This window comes from Pangasianodon hypophthalmus, chromosome 5 (assembly GCF_027358585.1).
Source record: "Pangasianodon hypophthalmus isolate fPanHyp1 chromosome 5, fPanHyp1.pri, whole genome shotgun sequence".
Classification (NCBI taxonomy): domain Eukaryota; kingdom Metazoa; phylum Chordata; class Actinopteri; order Siluriformes; family Pangasiidae; genus Pangasianodon; species Pangasianodon hypophthalmus.
Genome location: NC_069714.1, coordinates 25,119,730 through 25,141,838, shown reverse-complemented (window position 1 = coordinate 25,141,838; position 22,109 = coordinate 25,119,730). Strand labels below are relative to the sequence as shown.

Below are 22,109 nucleotides of genomic sequence, written 5' to 3'. Positions count from 1 at the left end.
AGATATCTCAGTAAAGCACACTGCGACATAACTTATCATGATATCGATACTATATATCATATCACCCAGCCTTAAACCAGAGTCAAAGCTTCTATTAGTCAGCGTGTAACTGTTTTCAAAAACTTTAAAAGATATTCATGATATCTCAGAAAAGTGACAATTTATCACAACATCGATATTATAAAGTCATATCGCTGAGCCTTATACCCGAGTGCTCCAACGTGTCACAGCTCTTTCTAGTCAGTTTGTAATTGTTGTGAGAAAAAAAAAAAAGTTACAAATTTGAAAGATATTTCAGTAAAGCATACTGCGACATAATTTATCACAATATATTGGTATTATAACATCATATTGCACAGCTCTATACCTGAGCCCTCTAAAGTGTCATAGCTCTTTCTTGTCAGGTTGTAGTTGTTAAAAAAAAGTTACAAATACAAAAGATATCCACGATATCTCAGTAAAGCATACAGCAACATAATTTCTCCTAAGACAGTACATCTGCATTACATCGTCATATCGTCCGGCTCTATACCCGAGTCTTCTGAAGCGTCACAGCTCCTCTAGTCAGTCTGTAAATATTTAAAACTGTAATAAAGATACTGCAACATCCACAATATCCTGGATATCTCAGTAAAGCATACTGCGACACAATTTATCACGATATCGATATCATATGATCATATCACCCAGCCTTAACCCAGAGTGCTGTGAAGTGTCACTGAATAAACTATGACATTTCCATGTCAAAATGATGTTTCACTTCTTCACCATTTCACCTTAAGACCTTAATGAGTTTAAAGAGGTGCATTATTCTTAATAATATTAATAATAATAGAAGAAATAGGAAGAAATAAGGGAACTGGATAACAAGCTCCAGGCTTTAGACATGCTGGTGTGTTGTAATTTTTTTCCTCATCAAGCTGGGTGACATGAAAAGAAAAGAAAAGAAAAGAAATGATGTGTGTTGATGTGAGGTGTGTTTCCTCTCCATCCCTCACACCCTGATCATCTCAGATACTCAGATACTCACTGCTGACTTTCATGCTGCCGAAGGCTGAAGGCTGAGCCACGGGTTTGCAGCTCTCCGCGAAGGACGTGGTCCTGGGCCGCCCCGACATGCTCCCAATCCTCAACCCCGCCTCAACCCTGCCTCAGCCCTGCCTCAACACCGCCTCAACACCGCCTGGGAGCAAACAATATCCGCCTGGAGCCTCGACTTTTAATCTCCCAGCAGGATTACTGTGTGAAAATGGAGGACGGGATGAAGAGGGAAAAGAACACGAGCCTTTCTTTCCACCAGAAAATACGGTTATTTCTTCAGAACAACTCCTTGTTTTTCTTTCTTCTTCTTCTTGCTTGTATTTCCTCTCTCCTTGCTTGTATCTGGTGGTTATGTAGCTAAGGTCTTAGCTAAAACCTTGAATACTTTTTGTTGTCAAGGTAAATTGTAATTAATCAGAAAACAGGGCCTCGAACAAACCGGTTCTCCTGTTTGTGTTGTCTGTTTTTCTTTTTATAGTCTCTGTACACACAATGTACACCCAAAAGCCTCTAAAAAAGGAGGTTTTTTTATTATTTTAAATATAATAGCAGTATATGTTTCATATTTTTGTCATACACTGAGGTGGAGATCCAGCAGCTCCAGCCATGGCGGCTCCCTTCGCGTTCAACCAACGAGTCGAATGAGATTTTTCCAATCAGCGGATTTAAACTCTGATATCCACCACTGCCCTTCCGCTCCTCGAAACTCCATGCACTCGGATTATTTTCCTTTTAAAAAATTCCCAATATTAAAAAAATCCTCCCCCAAAAAAACTCCGAGAACCTGAAATCTTTCTTTCTCTCTCTCTCTCTCTCTGTCTGTCTGTCTTTTTTTAAATTCCTTCCCCGTCCGTTGCTCTGTGCTTTCTTCGCTCGCTCTCGTTCTTTCACCTTACGCACTCGACGCAACTCCTGAGACGCCACTACGGCCGCACGTAACAAGCGTAGCAACCAGAATCGGAAAGGGTGCACGCGCACGAAGCCCTCGAGCCAGCCAATCCGACGCCACTTCCCTCCCAAACGAGGCGGCGCACAGCGCGCCGCTCTTAACCAATCGCGTTGCGCGCGTGCTCAGAACACATGGCGTAATCTGCCAATCTTCACCGCGGCCTCCGGAGTTCCAAGTGACGTAGTTGACGTTTGGAACGGTTCGGTTGCCAAAAGGAGTGGTGGGCGGGCGCAGACGGAAAGATTGATCGCAAGAACAACCAATGGGATTCCACTGACGAAAAGACGCAGACCAATCCCAAAGAGCCGCGTTCTATGTTGCGCTGGTAACTAAACCGCACTGTTGCTAGTTGACGAGCTGTTTTGCCTTTGTTTTTAACTCATGGCCTTAGAAGTTACAAATTAAGTGTGAAAACATGTTGTTCACATTTTTATTGTCAATAACTACAACAAATTCTGTGATTTAGTATTTTTTCTAGACCAATAACTTGCAGACAGTTTGAATTTACTGAATAATAATAATGTTATGTCTATAAATGGTCACCTTTGTTACTTCTACACACACACACACACACACACACACACACACACATATATATATATATATATATATATATATATATATATATATATATACATATATATATATATATATATATATATATATATACACACACACACACACACACACAATACACATTTATTTATATTTAGGACTTTTATGCATTGTTTCCAGAAGATTATGGCATTTTAAGGAACAAATTTCTCTAAATTAGAAAATATTAAATCTATAAATATGTAAATATTACTTTGATGAAAATTAAAAATTAAAAATTTAATTTTGATGATCACTTAAAAATAAAATGTAATAATAAAAAAATCCTTACACGTTTTGAAACAAGTAAGGATTTTTTTATTATTACATTTTATTTTTAAGTGTCTTTGTCTTACAACTCTGAGGATGCCCTTGGGGGACAAAATAATATTATTACAGTTATTAAAGCAGAATTACTTACTACTTTTTTTTTTTTTTTTTAAACCATGATTGCTTTCTGGCAAGGTTGACGAGCTGACCATGTGACTGACCATGTCTCGTAACACACGAAATTAATGTACAGTGTGTTGCCTGTCTATGGGTTAAACTGTAGCAACAGGAAATGCAGAAATCATGTGACCTTTTAATTTACAACCAGAATGTGGGAAGTGTTTCGCCTGTCTGACAAAACCGGGTCAGCTTTAAATGTTTAATGTTAACCTGGTGAGACGAATGGAGGACGTGTTCTTTCTGACCGTAACCGTGTATACATACAATATACAAACTCATGTACTAATGGTCCTCAGTAATTTGTTAATAATTTTGCAATGCAAAATTTCCAAAGCAAAGATGACTCGAAGCTTCAGCAAGGAAGAGAGGAAGAGTGTGCGAGAGAAAAAGTGACAGTGAGAAAGAAGATGTTCATTTCTTATTTATTATTCATCGCGCTGTGCTGAGGTGATTAAGGCAGCTTTGTATGAAGCTTCAGAAATGTAAAGAAGACCCTCATGGACTAAACATGAAAATATAGCAGTAATCATACACTTTCTTCTCCAAAATGTTTGATGTCTATGGATTTGTTTGTTTTGTCCCTGCTATACAGCCCCAGGACATCATAATTACAATAACCGTAGACGAGCAATAGACACGCTGAGTAATAAGAACATTTTGCATTTCAAATGTATTAGCGTACAGATGTGGCATGTTAATTGTTTCATCACAATCCAGCGGTGTGTTGAATTTCAATTAGTTATGTACTAGAGCATATTTATAGCCAAAAAGCTCACACATGCAGATTCAGTTCCACCTCTATGTGTATTTACACATGTATATTCTATTCACTGTGTCCTTACTGGTTACATCTCAAACAGAACCAGAGACAACTGCACAGTTAGCACAAGTTTGGGGAGAACTGGTTTGAGAACCACCGTTCTAACTACGGGAGGTGGGAATGAGGTTCTTCTACATGGTTGCTGGGATTACTCTCCGTGATACAGTGAGGAACTCGACAATGCAGAAGAACCTCAGAGTGAAGGTACTGCTCCTCCGAGTTGAAGTGGTTCAGACATCCTGGTAGAGCTGTATCAGCTGTAGCATGTCCCATTTTTTTTTGACTATTCTGACAATTCTGACATTTCAGTGAGCTGGTGAGTGGTTTGGGATTCAGCCAGTGACAGGAGATGAAGTGACATTCGTTCTCCAGCTTAGTGCCGTGCTGCTACAGGACTGAAGTGTTCAGCAGCGCTGGTTCTTTTGTCGCAAATGGACGGCATTGAATTACAATTTGACTGTTCAGAATGACAACTAGATATCTATATTTACAATCTTACTAATAAGAATGTCTACATTTACATTTCAGTAAGTCTAAATGTATTTCAAGACACTCTCAATTATGTTACTGGAATATATTTAAGATAGCTTTAACTGGAATTATGACTCAGAAGTAAAGTGGCCATGTCCCTAATTTGCTTTATGACTAGAATCAATCTACAATTTGTGTTTCAGAAAGACAGTAATGAAGTGCAAATACCTTAAATTGGAGCTTCCTATCATGCAAACATGACAGTATTATCAACAGTCAAAATTAGATTAGACGGGATCTTAAATGCGCACTTTGGGTATAATCTCTTTTTTTTGGAGAATATATCTGATTTTGCACACGTCCTGTAGTTTATGAAATTGTATAGCATCACAAATCTGTCACCTGTTATGAGCATACAATGAATTTCATAAATTAGTGCCTATGCTTTGGATTAATATAAACGGAAAGCTATAATACACAGTAACAAAGCACACAAATATAAAAAAAAAAAGCAAACACTCTGAAGTGTTAAAGCAACAATTCAGTTTAACGTAAACCAGCACAGCAAAACAGCAGTTGAGGCAGTCATTGGTAACAATCTTTTCCAAAAAACAAAAAAAGTGTTAAATTACATAAATAATAAAAAAAAAAACTGTATCTAGTTAACAACACAAACACTATCTACAAAAAGAAAAACTCACATTCAAATCTGAGGAATAAATAGAAATGCAAAAACAAATGTTACAGTTTAAAGTTTGACCTTTCAGACGTCTGAAACTGTACAAACTGTATGACATGAATAAACATACCAGCGAAGTGGTTTTATCATTTTATCATCTGCTTGGTCTCTTTTTAAAGAGAGATATTAAAACTCATCTGCAGTACAGATTAAGACTGTGTACAGATGTGTTAAATAACATGAGAGTAACAGCTAAAATGGCTGAAAAGAGCTTTTGATCGTATATTTCAACCTAAAGGAAATTCTCTAAGCAGTTCAGAATATGTGCCTTGCTTCAGTCATAGTGCATTTCATTAGAATAATGTAAGTGTGTGTACAGTACTTGTGTGTAAAATTTTAAAAGATATCATACAAATGAAGGTGTCAGAATTTATTAAATAAAATGTAAACACAAGCCCCTTTTCCTTGTCAGTGCTTTACACTTGGCTCTTTCTACCTTTATGCACTATCAGCCTGTTTCAGCTCGGCTACGCTAATGAGACTTGAGGCTAAGAGGACAACTGTATCATCATTTTGTGTCCCTGCTGGTAATGATGGTATAGCATGTAATCAGGGGAGCTGAATCATTTCCGGGGTATAGAGTGCAAAGCAGGAGCTAAATCATAATGCAGAATTGTGAGAAATGTTTAAATTACAATGTCGTCTTCATATATAGATATATATATGGAGTTCATATAGATATTACCCTGCATTCACACTAGAAAGTGATAAATCAGTGATATTGGTCATTATTTATTGTTTGTGGGCGTGACCTGTTCAGCTAATAGATGGCAATAGCCCAAATATACTGTATATGTATACTGTAATCTACTGTATACATAAATATCATCATGTTACATTACAAATATGTTATAATGAAACCCAGTAATATATGAAACCACAGTTCTATATTTTTCTTACATTTCTGGGTGCCAAACCTGTGGAAATGAAACTAAACACAGGTAAGAACTGAAGCAGAGTATTAGGCAAGAGAAGTTGGATTAGTTGGAGAAGGTCGGAGGAAATTACTTTCAGCACTCATTCGGTTTTGTTATTTCAATATGCCCTAAATCGGATAAAGTCAAGAAAATTTCAATTCAAATGTAGAGAGAATAGTGTCTCTGTGTCACATTGGAAAGTTAACTGTCATTTTGTCACATGCTAGATTAGATCATAAGCATGTTAAATTTGGATAGTTTTTTCAAACATGGCTCAAGATTCATATGTGCTTTGGTACTAATCAGAGCTCATTAAGAGTGTTCCTTGAAATATATGCAGAGGGTTTGGAAAAAAATCAGACCCCTTCAGTTTTTGCTCATTTTATCATGTTACAGACATCTCAGGATAATCAAAGCAAGCAGGATGCACATAGTTTAATTTTAATTTAAATTTTAAATTTCCCAACTTTCTAAAAACTTCTTTTCACTCTGAAAACTTCCTCCCACTCATTATGGGTTAATGTTTGTAGCTTAATGGCAAACAAGTAAATATAATCCATTTGAAATTAAATCCATAACACAATAAAATGTGCAAAAACTGAAGGGGTCTGAATATTTTATGAAAACTATAACTGTTTTATGCCAAAATGATTGAAAATGTCTCCATGTATACTGTACGTGTATGTTAACGCGTGGTGGCCCGGGAAAACCAGTCTGATGTTGCTGTGGCTGAATTCTGGAAATCCAAATGCATTTATTTACTTTGTAATCTTGCCTTGTCTGTCTTCTTGTAAAGATCCTATTGGGTGAAGAGCAGAAACACAGCAGTAAAAACAGTCAGTCTGTTCTATAACAGCAGCTCTGACAGTAACTGGCTGATGAAGGTTTATAATACAGAGATCGTTCTAATATGTTATCATTACTAACTCATATACAGGGACTTGTATGATGGATAATTTACACAAGTATAATAATATACAGTGTTGTTATTAAGCCAATAAAAATGTATAATTGTTGATATGGTGACGCTTTCTTTTCTGAGATGTTTTATGGAAAGAGTCTCCGGTGCTGGTGCTTTGGAACAGTCGATAAGTTTTCTCGACCGAGGACTTTGTGCTTTACAGTTTCCCGGTAAGAAAACAAGCTGCATTTTTTGTCTTATTAACTTCATAAGATAGAGGGAAAAAAGGGCTTTATAGCTGCTGTAACGTAAGAAAGAACAGTTAAACGTTAAGTGTAACTAGAAACAGTTAAAAAGTTAATAAATAAAAAAAATTGTGGCAAATTGCTGTGGTTTAAGGGGAATAAAACACTTCGGTGTCTGCTGTTACTGGAAACTAATCTACTTCAGGGTGTTAACAACCCTCCACTCCGCATCAGGCCAACATACAGTGGATTATTTTCTTATAAGAGTGTGCTACCAAGTGCTTCATTACTTACGTAACTTTACTTGTGTTTGAGATACAGCCTGTAGTTTTCAGAACTATATGTTTTAGATCAATTTCACTATGTGAAGTGTTTTCCCAGGCCATCTGATGAAAGACTTACATGGACTTGCATTCTAGCATTCCTGCCATAAAATCTGTGCATTTATTTCTGAAATTCAGTGTAGTTACTTTATATATATATATATATATATATATATATATATATATGTTTGTGTGTGTGTGTATATGCATGTATATGCTTGTGTTTAGTGCCATGTTTTATTGCTGATCTTTTTGGATCCCCATGTCTCATTCCTCCCCCTCTATTCAAACAAATGTGGGTTTGAGGTCCTCTTTGAAGTTGACAACAGGATGTGAGGAGCGATCCAGTTCTGTGTACTCGCTGTCGGACGTCTCTGAGCTGCTGCTGTCGCTGGAGGCGTAAGGACTGTGCATGCAGGCTTCACAGTACGGCCGGTGGTAGTAGCAGTAATCCTCTGAGCTGCTGGACTCCGAGTCTGAATATCCATATGAATCAGCAGCTCCAGTCTGCTCAAGCCCTGCTAAAGAACCTGGGGGCTGTCCTACAGAAGAACAGTCTCGATGGGTGCGTCTCGATCTCCTCCTGCCTGATTGTGATTGGGAATTTGAGTCACACCATGTCCTAGAGCTTCTATCCTCTTTATCGTCCTCGTTTCCCTCGCTTTCCATATTATGGGATTCCTTGTGTGTCAAAGAAGTGCTGGAAGCTGGTTTTAGTTCACGTACCCTCCTACAGCCAGGGGGCGCTGAGCCTGGGTAGTAGTATGGAGGAGGACCTTTTCTGCACGCGTGGAATGGAGGTCGGCGTTTTCGCATCATGTATGGTGAGATGCTGGGTAAGTACAACTGCAGAGCCGATTGGGATGAGAAAATTTTAGGCGCAGGATTCGATGGTCTCCGCACTCCGTTTGGAGATCTGAGTGAGCTGCTTATGGCATCCACACTCAAGTCGTGCAGAATCTCCTCCAGCTGTTCACTGCTCACAAAACCCTGGCGACCCACCCCTGAAGGCACAATGGACTCTACCACTGAACCTGTTGCATCTGGAGGTGGACCGGGCCAAGCCGGAGATGTGGAATCATGCAATGTAATCAGGTTAACAGGTGACTCTAAAGGCATGTTTGTTACTGCAGAAGGTTTGGCGCTGACAGATGTGCTTTTAAAGTTCAGTTTGGGCCGAGACTCTTTTATCAAACCTGCATTTTCAAGTTTCAAGTGGCTGACTTGGGAGTTCTGTGGAGCCCCATCTGGACTGTGAGGAGAGAAAGAGGGTGAGGACTCTCTGTGCTGTGAAGAAGGAGGCGTTTCATAAGACGAGAGTGAAGGAGGTGAAGACGGAGCCGATGGAGGAGGCACATATGGTGGAGGAGAGACAGCAGCAGGAGGTGTAACCTCTCTCATGGGGAGAGGAGAAGCAGGAGGCTCGGGAGGTACCACTGTAGTCTGGGTGGAGGAGGAGTTGAGGTTGGTGGTGGAAGAGTCCATTTCTCTTTCGTCCTGCAGGTGGCCCACAGACATCAGCTTCAGCAGTTTGTCCTTGGCATTCTTCACTTGCTCCTGGAGGCTGTTTATTACTGCGTCTTTCTGGCATTAGGAGAACACATACGATCAAAAATCACAGTTCAGTTGGGAAAAGCTTCATCCAAATACACAAATCAGTACACTTGGTTCATTGGGGGTTCTTCGGATTAACAATTGATGATTCTAGCCTTCTAAAAGGTTTCTATATGGATTTCTTTCTGAAAGGGAATGCCTCTACTGTAGGGTTCTACATTAAACCATTAAAGAATTCCCCCACAGTGACAAACTGAAGAACGCTGAAGGGTTCCTTAGGAGTACTTCAGCTGGTTAATGATTCTAGTTTTTCTATTTGGAAGCTTTTATGAAAAAAAAAAATCTGTCATTGGGTGGCACATAGACCATTTATAGATTTTCCCAGATGCCAAACTCAAACTTTACGGTTCTAAAGGTAACATTTGTGGGACTTTATTTAGTGTACAGCTGAAAAAAACTGCTCGTCTAACCTGTATATTACTCTCTAAAAAAATGGTTCTTTGAATGGGTAACAGTTCTAGCTTTTTAAGGGAAATTAACTTGGAATCCTTTCTAAAAGGGAAACCCTCTGTTGTAGGATTCTAAATAGAGCCATTGAGAGTTTCCCAAGAGTGACAAACAGAGAACAAAGAACATGCACTCTTTAAAAAAGGTTCCTCATGGGTTCTTGGGATAAAGAGTTAACATTTCTAGCATTTTATAGGGATTCTACATGGACTTTTTTCTGAAAGGGAAACCTTCTGTTATAGGGTTCTACATAGAATCTTTGCGAGTTCTTCAAGAGTGATGAACTGAAGAATCCTGGAGAGTGCTAGATACATGCTTAGGAAAAAGGGTTCTTTAGGGTACCTTGGATCATTAACAGTTCTAGATTTCTACTTGGAAACTTTTTCAAAAGACAAACTGTTGTTAGGTGGCACATTAAACCTTTAAGGGTTTTCCCAGGAGGCTAGACCAGAAATCCATACAGGGTTCTAATGTTAACATGTTTATGAAGAACGTGGAACCTTTTTTTTTTTTTTTTAAGTATACAGCAATTCTGCTGAGTAAAACTGTTGATCTAGCCCATGAATTACACTCTACTTTCAAAAAAAGTGTTCACCAGTGGTTCTTTAGGTGGCTAATGTTTCCAGCTTTATAAAGGGGATCAACTTGTAGTCTTTTCTAAAAGGGAAACCCTCTGACATAGGGTTCTACACAAACTTGAAGAGTTCATCAAGAATGATTAACTGACAAACTTAGGAAAAAAAGGTTCAAGAATATCGTATGGTTAGCGGTTCTAGATTTCTACTTAGAATCTTTTTTCGAAAGGGAAACCCTCTGGGGTTGGGTCGTATATAGAACCAAATGGGGGCAAATATAAGAATGCTTTAGGGTTCTGAAGTTAAACTTTTTCCTACATTTTTTTTCGAAGGGTGTACAGCAACTCTGCTGAGTAAAACTGCTGATCTAGCCCACTAATTACACTCTTAGAAAAAAACATGTTTGTTCTTCAAGTGCTCTTTAGGCGGTTATCAGTTCTAGCTTTCTAAAGTGGTTCTGTTGGGAATCATTTCTGAAAGTAAACCCCTCTGTTTTACCTTACAGGGCTTTCCTAGAGGGATAAAGTGAAGAACTCTTTAGGGTGCTAGGAGGAATCTTTTTTTCCCCAAGAGTATAAAATGTGATCTGTTTCTAGATCAGCTCAAATTTCCACAGAACTTTCATATATACAATGGCTGGTCTCTATAATCATGTGGGCCATTACAAATAGCAACAGCACTCTTAACTGATAAAGATCTCTGCAAGTGAATGAATGGGGCAGGAAAAGCTTTAACAGGATATGAGGTCTTAAAGTGGTGCCTTGGGGAAATGTAAAACAAAAGGGCTAGGCCTCAAACATTTCTCAGTGACGCATGGCTTACAGCTCCTCACGCCCAGCTCTGGAATCTTCAACAGGAGCCTTCACAAAACCACTAAGCTCACAGGATAATCGCCTTACACGTTACGCATCACAAAAAGGCCATACCTGTGCAATGACAATCCCAAAGTACGTTCAGTCTGTTCAAATTGTGTTCATCTGCTATACAGTGCAGGGTATAAAAAACTGGGTGGATTGTTTTTTGTTGTTTACACTCTGTACTCCAACACACTGAATTTAGAATAAAGTTATGAGTATGAGGTTAAAGTGTTTACACTGGATTAACTATACAAGACAGCACTTTGACTAAACAGTCTCCCTGTTTCAAAAGTAAGGAACCAAAAGTAATTGCACCAAACAAAAGCTGAGTGACAAACTCAACAAAATAGACTCCAGATGCAAGTACCACATCTGGAATTAACCCTTGATCTTTTGTTTGTTCTCGTGAATGAACCGGATGTAGCAACACATTCTTACTTTACAACTGCATGTCTCCATCCATTCCATTCTCTGTACTGCTTATCCTACACAGGGTCACAGAGAGCCTGGAGCCTATCCCAGGGAACTCGGGGAGCAAGGCAGGGGGACGCCCTGGATGGGGTGCCAGCCCATCGCATAGCACAATCGCACAATTTGGAAGCCTACAAAGCATGTCTTTGAAGTGAAGTGAAGTGACTTATGGCCAAGTATGGCCAAGTATACTCGGAATTTGTGCTCTGCATTTAACCCATCCAAGTGCACACACACACACAGACACCGTGAACACACACCCGGAGCAGTGGGCAGCCTTTTTTTGCTGTGGCGCCCGGGGAGCAGTTTGGGGGTTCGGTGCCTTGCTCAAGGGTCTCACCTCAGTCGTGGTATTGAGGGTGGAAGAGAGCGCTGGTCATTCACTCCCCCCACCCACAATCCCTGCCAGACCCGAGACTCAGACCCACAACCTTCAGGTTCACCTTCGGGTTGCAAGTCTGACTCTCTATCCATTAGGCCACGACTTTGGACTCTGGAGTACCCAGGAGAAACCCCCAAAGCACAGGGAGAACATGCAAATTCTACACACACAGGGTGGAGGCGGGATTCAAACCCCCAACCTGGAGGTGCGAGGCAACAATGCTATCCACTAAGCCTCCATGCCCTCCAACTGCATGTCTCTCAAAGTTTTATTACTACTATTGAGCCATATTCAGAGATAAGTCCAGAATTAAGAGCTAAGAATTAACCACGTTTCAGAATTTATATGACAGTTACCCACATAGAGGTGGATTTCGAGTAGAACAGAGTGTCTCATTTATACGTGATTTTGAACTTGGACGTGAGCACAACATCAGCTCATGTGAAGAACGGGATTGACCACCACAGGATTAGCCACTTTCTGACTGTTTGAACGTTTTGGGCTTTAACTACATAAAAAATCCCACTGTAATGGCCAATATTAAATACATAAATATGACTCTATTTAATTAATATTATCATCCCTTTAAAGTCCACGAAACATTTTTTCTGCATGGAGGACACTGGAGGAGACACGTCCTAATTATCCACTTAATTTTTTAGTGGATAAATGATGTCTTGAGCTGTTCTTTCATGTTTTGCAGTTTCTTTCCAGGAGAGTGTATCAAATGAACAAAAACCATAACAAATAATAAAACTTAATAAGATAATAACCATTAAACTTAAAATAGTGAGTAATAAAATAGCCTACATCCCAAACCCACATTACAACTTCATGACCTCGATTTCATTTCAAAGCAACTGTCTGAGCATGACATAAAAATATAAAATGCAAAATAATAAATAGGATGTGTTGCATCAAGTGCCATTTTATTAGCTGATGAATAATGAGGGGGGAAAAACCCTGTTGTTAAATTAAACCAAGTTTTGCAGTGATTAATGTAATAATTACAACTAGGACAATTCCTGAGGCTTTATATTAGAGATATACTAGACTCCTATTAGAGGTTTTTTAATTTATAAACTGTCTCTTGCTTTTATGTTACATCATATTTCATTTGACAGCAAAAAATAAACACTATTTACTTCTTTAGTCTGCATTTTTGAGGGGTTTAAAGACAAGTGTTTGTTTTTTAAGGTGATGATCTGGACGCTATTCAAAGCATATGAGATGCAGGAAAACTCTGGCAACCTGGCATGTTAACTCCATGCAGGCAATTTGCATCTTTTGAATGCTAACAGATTTTTTTCTCAGAACCCTCTATCTTTCAAGCTTCCCGTAGTCAGGAGTCCACTGTAAGTTGTGAAGTTGTGTTGCTCCACAAAGCAACTCGCATGTTACTATTAATCACAGCGTTCAGAACCATCAGGAATATCAGAGCCAGGTGTAGTTTTAGTGTGAATAGTTTAGCTGCTGTAAGTGATATCAGAGCACGGTGATACAGTGTGTCAGCAATGAGAGACGTGTTCGTACCTCACTGATTAATCTCTTCATGGAGTCGTATTCTCCGAGCAGGTAGTAGATGTCGTTCTCGCTGGAGCGCAGGCTCTTGCTGCTGAAGTACTTGGCCATATGGCTGGGGTGAGGGTTCACATCCTCTTCAAACTGCCTCCACTGGGTCAACTGGAGGAAGAAGAGCCCACATACAGTTCTATTAAATAAAAGAGGTTGCACATACATTTCTTCTTTCTGTAAGGTTCTCTTTAAGATTGAGATTAGAGGTTTTTTTTTTTAACAGATGTGTATGATTCATCATTCAGACCCTTCCTTACCGTCAATTCCAGTGAATCACACTTGCATGTCCTACTTTAATCTGCTACAAATTTGGCTGCTCCCTGGCCTTGAGGTTAAGTGCAGTGTGTGTGAGTTGTGCTTACTCATTCCCAGCAGTGTGTGGGTAATGTGTTTATTGAGCATTGGGCAGTTCATCCTACCTGAATGGTTTGAGTCATTGATGCTGACATGTCGTGTCAATAGATGCACTAAAGACGTCTCTCAGATGAACAGTATTATCACACAAATCCACAACTTCCTTCTGACTCCTGCATCATCTGAACTACTAATTTCACACACAAACACTAGGCCCAGGTAGAACAGCGCAAGGTTGCGTGTGTGTGTGTGTGTGTGTGTGTGTGATTACCACAGAAAAGAATTTTACTCTAAACACTAAAGATAAAACTATCTGAAAGCAGATGATGAACAAGTTGTTAAATACAAAGATTTAAGTATTTGATGGAATAATTGAGTATTCTGTATATTGTCTATTTAACTCAAATGCCATTCATAGGTAAACTATAGTAACATTTACAAAGAAAACCAAAAAAGAGATAAAAACACAGCAGCAGTGTATAATTTATACACACACACACACACACACACACATATATATATGTTCATACAAAAGTCTTAGGCACCTGCAAAGAAATGCTGTAGAGCAAAGATGCCTTCAAAAATAATGAAATTAAATGGTTCTATATAAAAAATACTATAAAGAGCAGTAAACAGTAATAAATGAAACAAAGTCAATATTTAGTGTGATGAATCTTTGCTTTAAAAAAAGGTACAATTTGGTTTAGGTAGAAAAAGTGTTACTGAGCATCTTGCAGAAGCAGCCACAGTTCTTCCGGAGACTTTGACTGTCGCACTTGCTTCTTATTTTTGCAGCGAAACCCAGCAGCCTTCATTATGTTTTATGTCTTAAAAGTGTCTCTTATGTAATATGATGCTTTCTTTACTGACATACAAACATTTTTTTGTAACATTTAATTTTGTGCTGGAAAACTAATGTCTGGAATTCTAAAATGTTTTTGTACTGACTATAAGAAAGGTGGATAAAGGTGGATAGATATATATAACAAAGTTTGTACTAAAAAAATAGTCTGCCTAAGATTTTTGCCCAGTACTGTATATATGTTTTTTCATTGCTCTGTAAAGCAATAAAAAGGGTTTTATATAAATAAAACATGTTATTATTATTATTATTATTATTATTATTATTATATACTGTATTAGTGCAGCCAGTTGAAGAATCAGGAGTGGCATGTGCATCCAGACAACAATTCTAAATAAATGTTATTGATAAGGTGCTTCTTTATCATCAGCTAGGTCAAGCATTATCTCCTAAAGCACCAGCGCAGTAACAGCCAACAGGCACTCTGTAAAAGAGCTGACATCAGCAATGTCCTCTCTTACGCTGACGTTGGACGCTGAGTCACCAAACCCTGAGCTCACTTTATTGATTGATGATGTCTCAGTTTGTTTTTCAGAGCAAGTAGAAGTTTGACTTTGTGTAATGGGTGAAGAATGAAACCTTTCAGTATTGAACATTTTCTGTCCCAACTTGTTTATACCTTGTTAAATGGCTGCTCATTTCTCACCTGGGGCACAAATATAAGGCAGTTAATGGCAGTGGTGCAGATGAAGATGGTTCCAGAGAGCGTGCTGTAGACGAGGTTGGGCCACGAGTGCAGATAGAGAGAGACAGGGACGGCCAGAGCGGTGGATGCAGTGACCAGATACACAGCGGTCATGATGGTCAGGGATTGGTTGACTGGAGGAAGGCTAACGCTACTGGTCAGTCCAGCTAGGTACGTGCCATACACCAGCAGACCGGCCTACAGCACAGAACAGGAGTATGGTGTTATTATTTATCATATTTAGCATTAAAGCATCATGGAGCTATTATAGGAAAATAATCAGCGATAAGATGATATGAAGCAGCGGTACAGTTACCACCCCAAAGTTGACTGTTTTTCTTATAACAACATGTCTAGCATCACAAGAGTTTTATTCCTCTTATACCACAGCAACATTATTAAAATATACTAATGCACAACACATTGTGCTTTTTAACTGTTTATAGTTACAATGACGTTGTGGGTCATCCATGACACAAGTTCAAGCTGTATAAACAGTTGTTCCCTCACCAGCCTCACTTTCTTCTCTCTCCTGAAGTTAATATACAGAATTAAATTTGTGTCAAAAGTATTAAGACAAAGACAAAGCAGCTTGTTATGTTTCTGGGCATCCAAAAAGAGTGTTGTTCTGAGGAATTTCCATTCTGTTGGACGGAAAACTTATAGAAATGCTCACAAAATGCTTACAAAGTACTGGCACTGAAGAATGCTTTATAAACGTCTCCTTATACAAATGGGACATCACACTGTTTTTATTACATCATAACAATACGTTTTTTTTATCCGTTTATTATTAGCTGTAGATTATTGTGCAACATCTACCATACAACCATCTGTGTATGAGCATTTGAATTACAGCCAGAACTACTGTCAGAGGTGCTGTTATAGAAAATTAATCAGCACCTTCTGACCAATCAGATTAGAGAATTCAACAGTGCTGTGGTATAAATGACAAATAAATCTAGCACTATACTGTAGACAGATGATTATTGATTATTGGTTACTGTCTTGCACTTACATTGATGTGAAAACAAATATTATGCTAAAAGCTATATCGAAAATGTTGGAAGCATCTAAAATGTTGACATCGTTTTGCCTCACCGTATTACCATTAAGGAGTAGAAGGACTTGTGAAAAAGTGTCCAGGACTTTTTTAGTCAGCAACAGAGCAGCTATAAACTACCAAAAACTCAGCAGCTAGTTACACATAGTTACATTTATATGAAAGCCAATACTGAGCCTAAATACCCGCCTGAAGTGTTCATTCCATCGACCTTAGGTAGTTACTACTAACCTGATCTCATATGAAATCTACACAGATTCAAAGAAATGAAGGCAATGTGATTGGATTTTGTGCAATTTCATATGAAACAGTAATTCACATCTAACCCTAACCTTAATTTTTTTATTTTTTAATACAGCTTGACTTGTGTGAATATACAGCCCATCTTTATTATCTTGTCAGTTGGTCTGACCGCAATAATCCTGAAACTCCCACGCCATGACACTGGGTCTGCTTTTATTATTCTTCAAACTCAGCAGAGATTTCGCTCTGAATCTAACACACGGTGCCCAAACATGAATCAGCAGCATAGTGCTTTCACACTGTATATAATAAGCCATAAAGACCTTCACATTTATCACTGTTATAACTGTTAATAAGACCACGCCTTGGTCAGAAATGTTAAATATAAACACAGCAACGTTCAATTTTGCACTATGGTGCTGTGGACATTTCTCCTTTCTGTTTCTTGGCGAAAGAGTGTTATACGCCATGTCTGTTTTTTAATAAAGCGTGGCAGAATTTTTTTTAATAAAGCGTGGCCCAGGGGCGGCTGGTATAAATGAGCTAGCATGAAATCACTGAAATCACCGGCCCTCAATCTTACAGTCTCCACTGATAGATAGGTAGATAGATAGATAGATAGATAGAAATTGTTTGGAATGAAAAAAAAAACATGCAACTTTTTCATCCAGTGAGCTAAATATAATTAATAACAATATAATTAATATAATTAATTATGAAGTCTCAAATATTATGCAGGTATTACACCGGAATAATTTCCCAGACTGTCCAGGAGCACGCATATCCTTCTACCCGGTGAGAGTTAAAGAGGGATCATTTACACAGCACACTTTATTTTTAGCCTCTCTAACATGCTCATTACTTAATTATGAAGACATTTATAAGCTGAAATGGGCATATTAGAGGGGTGTGTGGGTAAAATTATTCACTCTGCAGTGCAGCTAAACTCCAGGACTGTAAGCGAGGCGTGGTATTATGTGTTTGTGTTCTTACCTTGAGTGCTCAGAGAGAAGAACCCACAGGTCAGAGATAGTGAGAGGAGCAGGAGGCCATCTGAGACAACGAGTAACGCACATCAAACTCCACCACCTACAGAGTAATAAGACAAACCTCATGACATACAAGTGAGCACTTTTCCACACAATGAAGAAGCTTGACTGTACAGTTCTTCATTTTTTATAATCTTAGATAACACAGACTGTCAATACTGTAATGTATACACACAGGTATGTGGAAATACACTGATTTTCTTTTAACCTGAATCACCTAAATCCCCTGTGTTTTACCAGCAGGGGGCAGTAATAACTATTCTGTACTTCTGCAGAAAACCATGTTTAGCACTCCACCAGCACTTTGTTTTAACACCAGAGTAACAGTAACAAGACAAATGTAAAGCAAAAGTAAAAAGAATACAGAACGTAGAAGTTAACAAAAGTAGCTGAGTAAGAATTTTGTATATTTTGAATTATATACATGTCACATAAAATAAAATAATTTTTTTTTACATTTTTATGTTTTTTTCCTTTGTTTTCAAATTGCTAGGAGTAAGATTTCAGATTTGAAAAAATCAGAAACCTAAGATTTCAGATTTGAAATATTCTGAATCCTAAATACAAATCCCAAAAATTCGAGTCAAAAATTCAAATTCAAATAAGACAGCTGAGGTGAGGGGCTTTGCTTTGTCCTAACAGACTGCATTTTGATGCTGTACAGTGATCAATCACAGACTGTGCCTAAAGCATTTGCTCGACTGATCTGTGGTATTCCACTGCAAGTTAACACTTCATCTGGAAAAACAGCGGTGTTAAGTGAAATCTAGAAACTTATGCATTACACAGATGTGGCGTCTTCAGTAGTCAGCACTAGCTTTGCATTATCATTAGTTAGTGCAGCTTTTTAATTTCTTTAAAAAACAGAATAAAAAGATAAAACAGATAAGAAACGGTTTACATCAGGACTGAAAAATTCCCAGTGAGCATGAGGCAAAAAAGTCACAGACATGGGCGAGTTTTACTTTTCATACAGGGGGAAGTGGGCAGTGTGTTATGAAGGTCACGGTACAAAGAAAGGCCACGTTCATTAACATGACAGGAGCGTGCTGAGGGCTCACACCTCGCTGCATGATGTTTACTGTGTTCATTCGATCATCTTTAGTAATTGCTTTAACCTGGTCACAGTGGTTTAAATGACTGATTTGCTTATATTTTAGAAGCAATTCAGTTTGTTAGGGAATAATACAAGCACATAGATACAAAAATAATAACAGCAAGAGCGGATGGGATTAGTCAGAATTCCTTCTGCAGAAGGTTAAAAAAAAGTCCACACATCTCTATGACAAAATATATAAGGTGAATATATCTTGAATGTCGTTGTTATTTTAATAGCTTGTTTCAAATTTCCCCCAGTGTTAGTCAATGGCATTTCAATGTTCGGCTTCAAAGTTCATACAGTATACGGGTGTCAAACTAAATTTTTGCCATCTTTATGTCCTCAAAAGTTACATCCTTTTTATAAATTAAGATCAATTTCATTAAAAATACTGAGTCTTAAAGAAGAGTTTCTCAGATAAGTGAATAGTTCCATATAAGATGAAATCTATGTTCAGTTTTGACAAAGAAGCAAAGAAACACTTTATTTCTCCAGCTTTAAGACACCTTTACAGCTGTGTTCCTAACTTTTGTGTTATACCTTGACCACAGCGCTGACTGATCGGGAACATTTCACAGGGTCGGTGAGACTCCACACAGCCAGAATCAGCACATCCACCATGACCAACAGAGCCACCAAACCCATCAACCGAATATCACGGATAATCTGAAAGACAGAAATCAACAAAAGTCTCACACACAAATTCTTAATATACACTCACCTTCCACTTTAATAGGAACACCTGTACACCTGCTCATTTACTCAGTTATCTAATCAGCCAATCATGTGGAAGCAGTACAATGCATAAAATCATGCAGATACAGGTCAAGAGCTTCAGTTAATGTTCACATCAAACATCAGAATGAAGAGAAAGTGTGATCTCTGTGACTTTAACTGTGGCATGGTTGTTGGTGCTAGATGGGCTGGTTAGAGGATTTCAGAAACTGCTGAACTCCTGGGAATTTCACACGTAACAGTCTCCAGAGTTTACACAGAATGGTGCGAAAAACATCCTGTGAGTGGAGGGTCTGCAGGCTGAAACACCTTGTTGACGAGAGAGATCTGGAGAGAATGACCTGACTGGTCTGAGCTGACAGGAGGTCTATAGTAACTCAAATAAGCACTCTTTACAACGTGGTGAGCAGAAAAGCATCTCAGAATGCACAAACCTTGAGGTAGATGAGCTACAACAGCAGAAGACCACACTGGGTTCCACTCCTGTCAGCTAAGAACAAGAATCTGAGGCTATCATGGGCACACACTCACCCAAACTGGAGAGTTGAAGATTAGGAAAAAAAATCACCTGGTCTTATACAGGTGTTCCTATTAAAGTGGGCATTGAGTGTATGATGATATATTGTTCTCCTGATACACTACTTAAAAATATGCTTGTCTGGGTATCAGTTATTATCTGTACATATCGCAGACCATAAGCCAACTTAATATTTAAAAAATTAATACTAGTTTGTGTATTGTTTGTAATTGTGTGTATTGTTAGAATGACAATTAAAAAAAATTATTGACTGGAAAAGTCATATATTTTTTTCATTTTTGTCTGTTCCAAAATGTCAGAAGAATTACTTGATATGTATTGTGCATCATGCACATGTCTTAAAACACTGTGATGATATTGTCCTGATATCTAAAGCTATTCTTTCAAAGGCGTTTCAGCTTCAACATCATGTTCAAATAATTTCAAACAGCATAAAAACACTCCTCAGTGCTAGTGATGTGTCCCCAGACTGAACTCACCACTCTCCTGTCAGGTACACGCTGGGTAAAGACCCTGTAGAGACGCCATGTTTTCCCCAGGATGGGCCCGAACACCAAAGAGCTGCCGATACACAGCGTCCAGACCCACGCCTGAAACACAGCAGACAACAGAAACGAGAGCAAATGGAGATACAAAATGTTAAACATGGAAATCCTTTAGGGTTTTTAGCTTGTGCCTCTGTTTGAATCTTTAAAGGTATTATATAGTGTGTTCCCTGTTAGAAAGGGTTCCAAGTAGAAACTCAACCCTTAACTATGGCAAAAAAAAAAAAAAAAAAACACTTATGAAACCCCCTTTTTTTTCTAAAAGTGTGCATAACCTTAACTCATAACCAATAAATCAAATTTAATACCTCAAATCTCATGTCAGCAGTGTGATAATGAGAACTCCCAAAAAGGTTCCAAAACCCAGGAACCAAAATTCTTCGTCTTGTTCCTCTGGGAAATCCTTAAACGTTACAACAAGGATTGCTCCCAGGAGAAGGTTATGAGGTTGTGACTGCTATGTTGAGATTGAAATGAGTCTAATCCTTGATCAAATCCTCACAGGTGGATAAAAGGACCATTAAACCACTGACAATCTATAACAAATGGCAGCTTAGACAAACACACACACACGCAAGACTAAATAAATACACAAGCTGACATGCTTTCAGACTTAAATAAAGAAATACAATAAGCCATGGTGAGCCACAAACACTGGCTTTTGGCAATACTAAGAGGAGGATTCAGACTAAATGGATAAATAAAACAGATCTCTTTATAATTGCAGTACCAATATAATCTTTTCTTTTACCAGCAAACAAAAAAGTAGCTGAAATTGACATAAAACTGCACACAGAGAACAGTGACTTCAGTCAGTGCGCATGTAAAGACTTCACCCAAACGGCTGACCAAATTGATTTAGACATAGCATTCTGAATCCAACACATTTATTCATTCGTCTTCAGTAAGCGCTTTATCCTGGTCAGCGTGGTGGTGGATCGGGAGCCTCAATAATCAATAACACTGGGAGTGAGGTCGGAATATCTTTGAAAGTGTGGGAAGTTGGAGGAATTACATCATTTGAGCAAAAAAACAATGGAAGCCTCCATGTTTGCCTTTTGTTAGCAATAAGCTAGCCCGCTAACTGTGATGAGTGATGTATATTTTCCTCCTCAGACAGCGCACTGTATAGTCAGGGTTATAGATTTAACAATCGATCTGTATGTTGATTGATCTAAAGCAAATACTTTACTGTTCATGCTGTGAGCAGCCATGTTGATTTGACTGAATTTGGAGTTGAAGAGACTGTCCCTAGTTTCAGGGACTTAAGGGGATGTTTTCTTTGCTTTTTTCAAATCAGAGGTTGGAAAAATTATGAGTTGCAACCTTTAGTTGAATGCGGATTACATCCTGGATGGGACACCAGTCCATCACAGTGCACCATGTGCACACATACACACCTTCGAGCAATTTAGCAGAGCCAGTCCACCTACTGGCGTGGTTTTGGGAAGAAATCGGAATCATCACTTACAATCATGAATATTTCCCTTAACAGACTCTACATTGCCCGTAGGTGTGAATGAGTGTGTCAGTGTGTATGTATGATGCCCTGTGACAGACTGCCT

The 22,109-nt window shown here is 38.5% G+C and overlaps 2 protein-coding genes across 4 annotated transcripts in view; both read right to left on the bottom strand.

Annotated features, from left to right (window-relative positions):
- gsk3ba (glycogen synthase kinase 3 beta, genome duplicate a) overlaps positions 1 to 2,116 on the bottom strand; it is a 64,788-nt gene extending 62,672 nt beyond the window's left edge. The window contains exons 1-2 of one of the 3 annotated variants that reach the window (XM_034304543.2): positions 1,619 to 2,116; positions 1,031 to 1,239 (exon numbers count right to left, since the gene is read on the bottom strand). In XM_034304543.2, coding sequence (XP_034160434.1) covers positions 1,031 to 1,118 — 88 coding nt within the window. In that variant the 5' untranslated portion in view covers positions 1,119 to 1,239; positions 1,619 to 2,116. Of the gene's footprint in view, positions 1 to 1,030 lie in introns of all 3 variants that reach the window. The other 2 variants (XR_008301812.1, XM_034304544.2) reach the window with 2 other exon arrangements.
- Positions 2,117 to 3,443: 1,327 nt separating this feature from the next.
- Positions 3,444 to 22,109, bottom strand: part of gpr156 (G protein-coupled receptor 156) — a 20,211-nt gene continuing 1,545 nt past the window's right edge. Inside the window, 6 exon segments of the mRNA XM_026910124.3 lie at positions 3,444 to 9,034; positions 13,330 to 13,479; positions 15,234 to 15,470; positions 17,572 to 17,667; positions 19,267 to 19,392; positions 20,479 to 20,589. Coding sequence (XP_026765925.2) covers positions 7,736 to 9,034; positions 13,330 to 13,479; positions 15,234 to 15,470; positions 17,572 to 17,667; positions 19,267 to 19,392; positions 20,479 to 20,589 — 2,019 coding nt within the window. The 3' untranslated portion in view covers positions 3,444 to 7,735.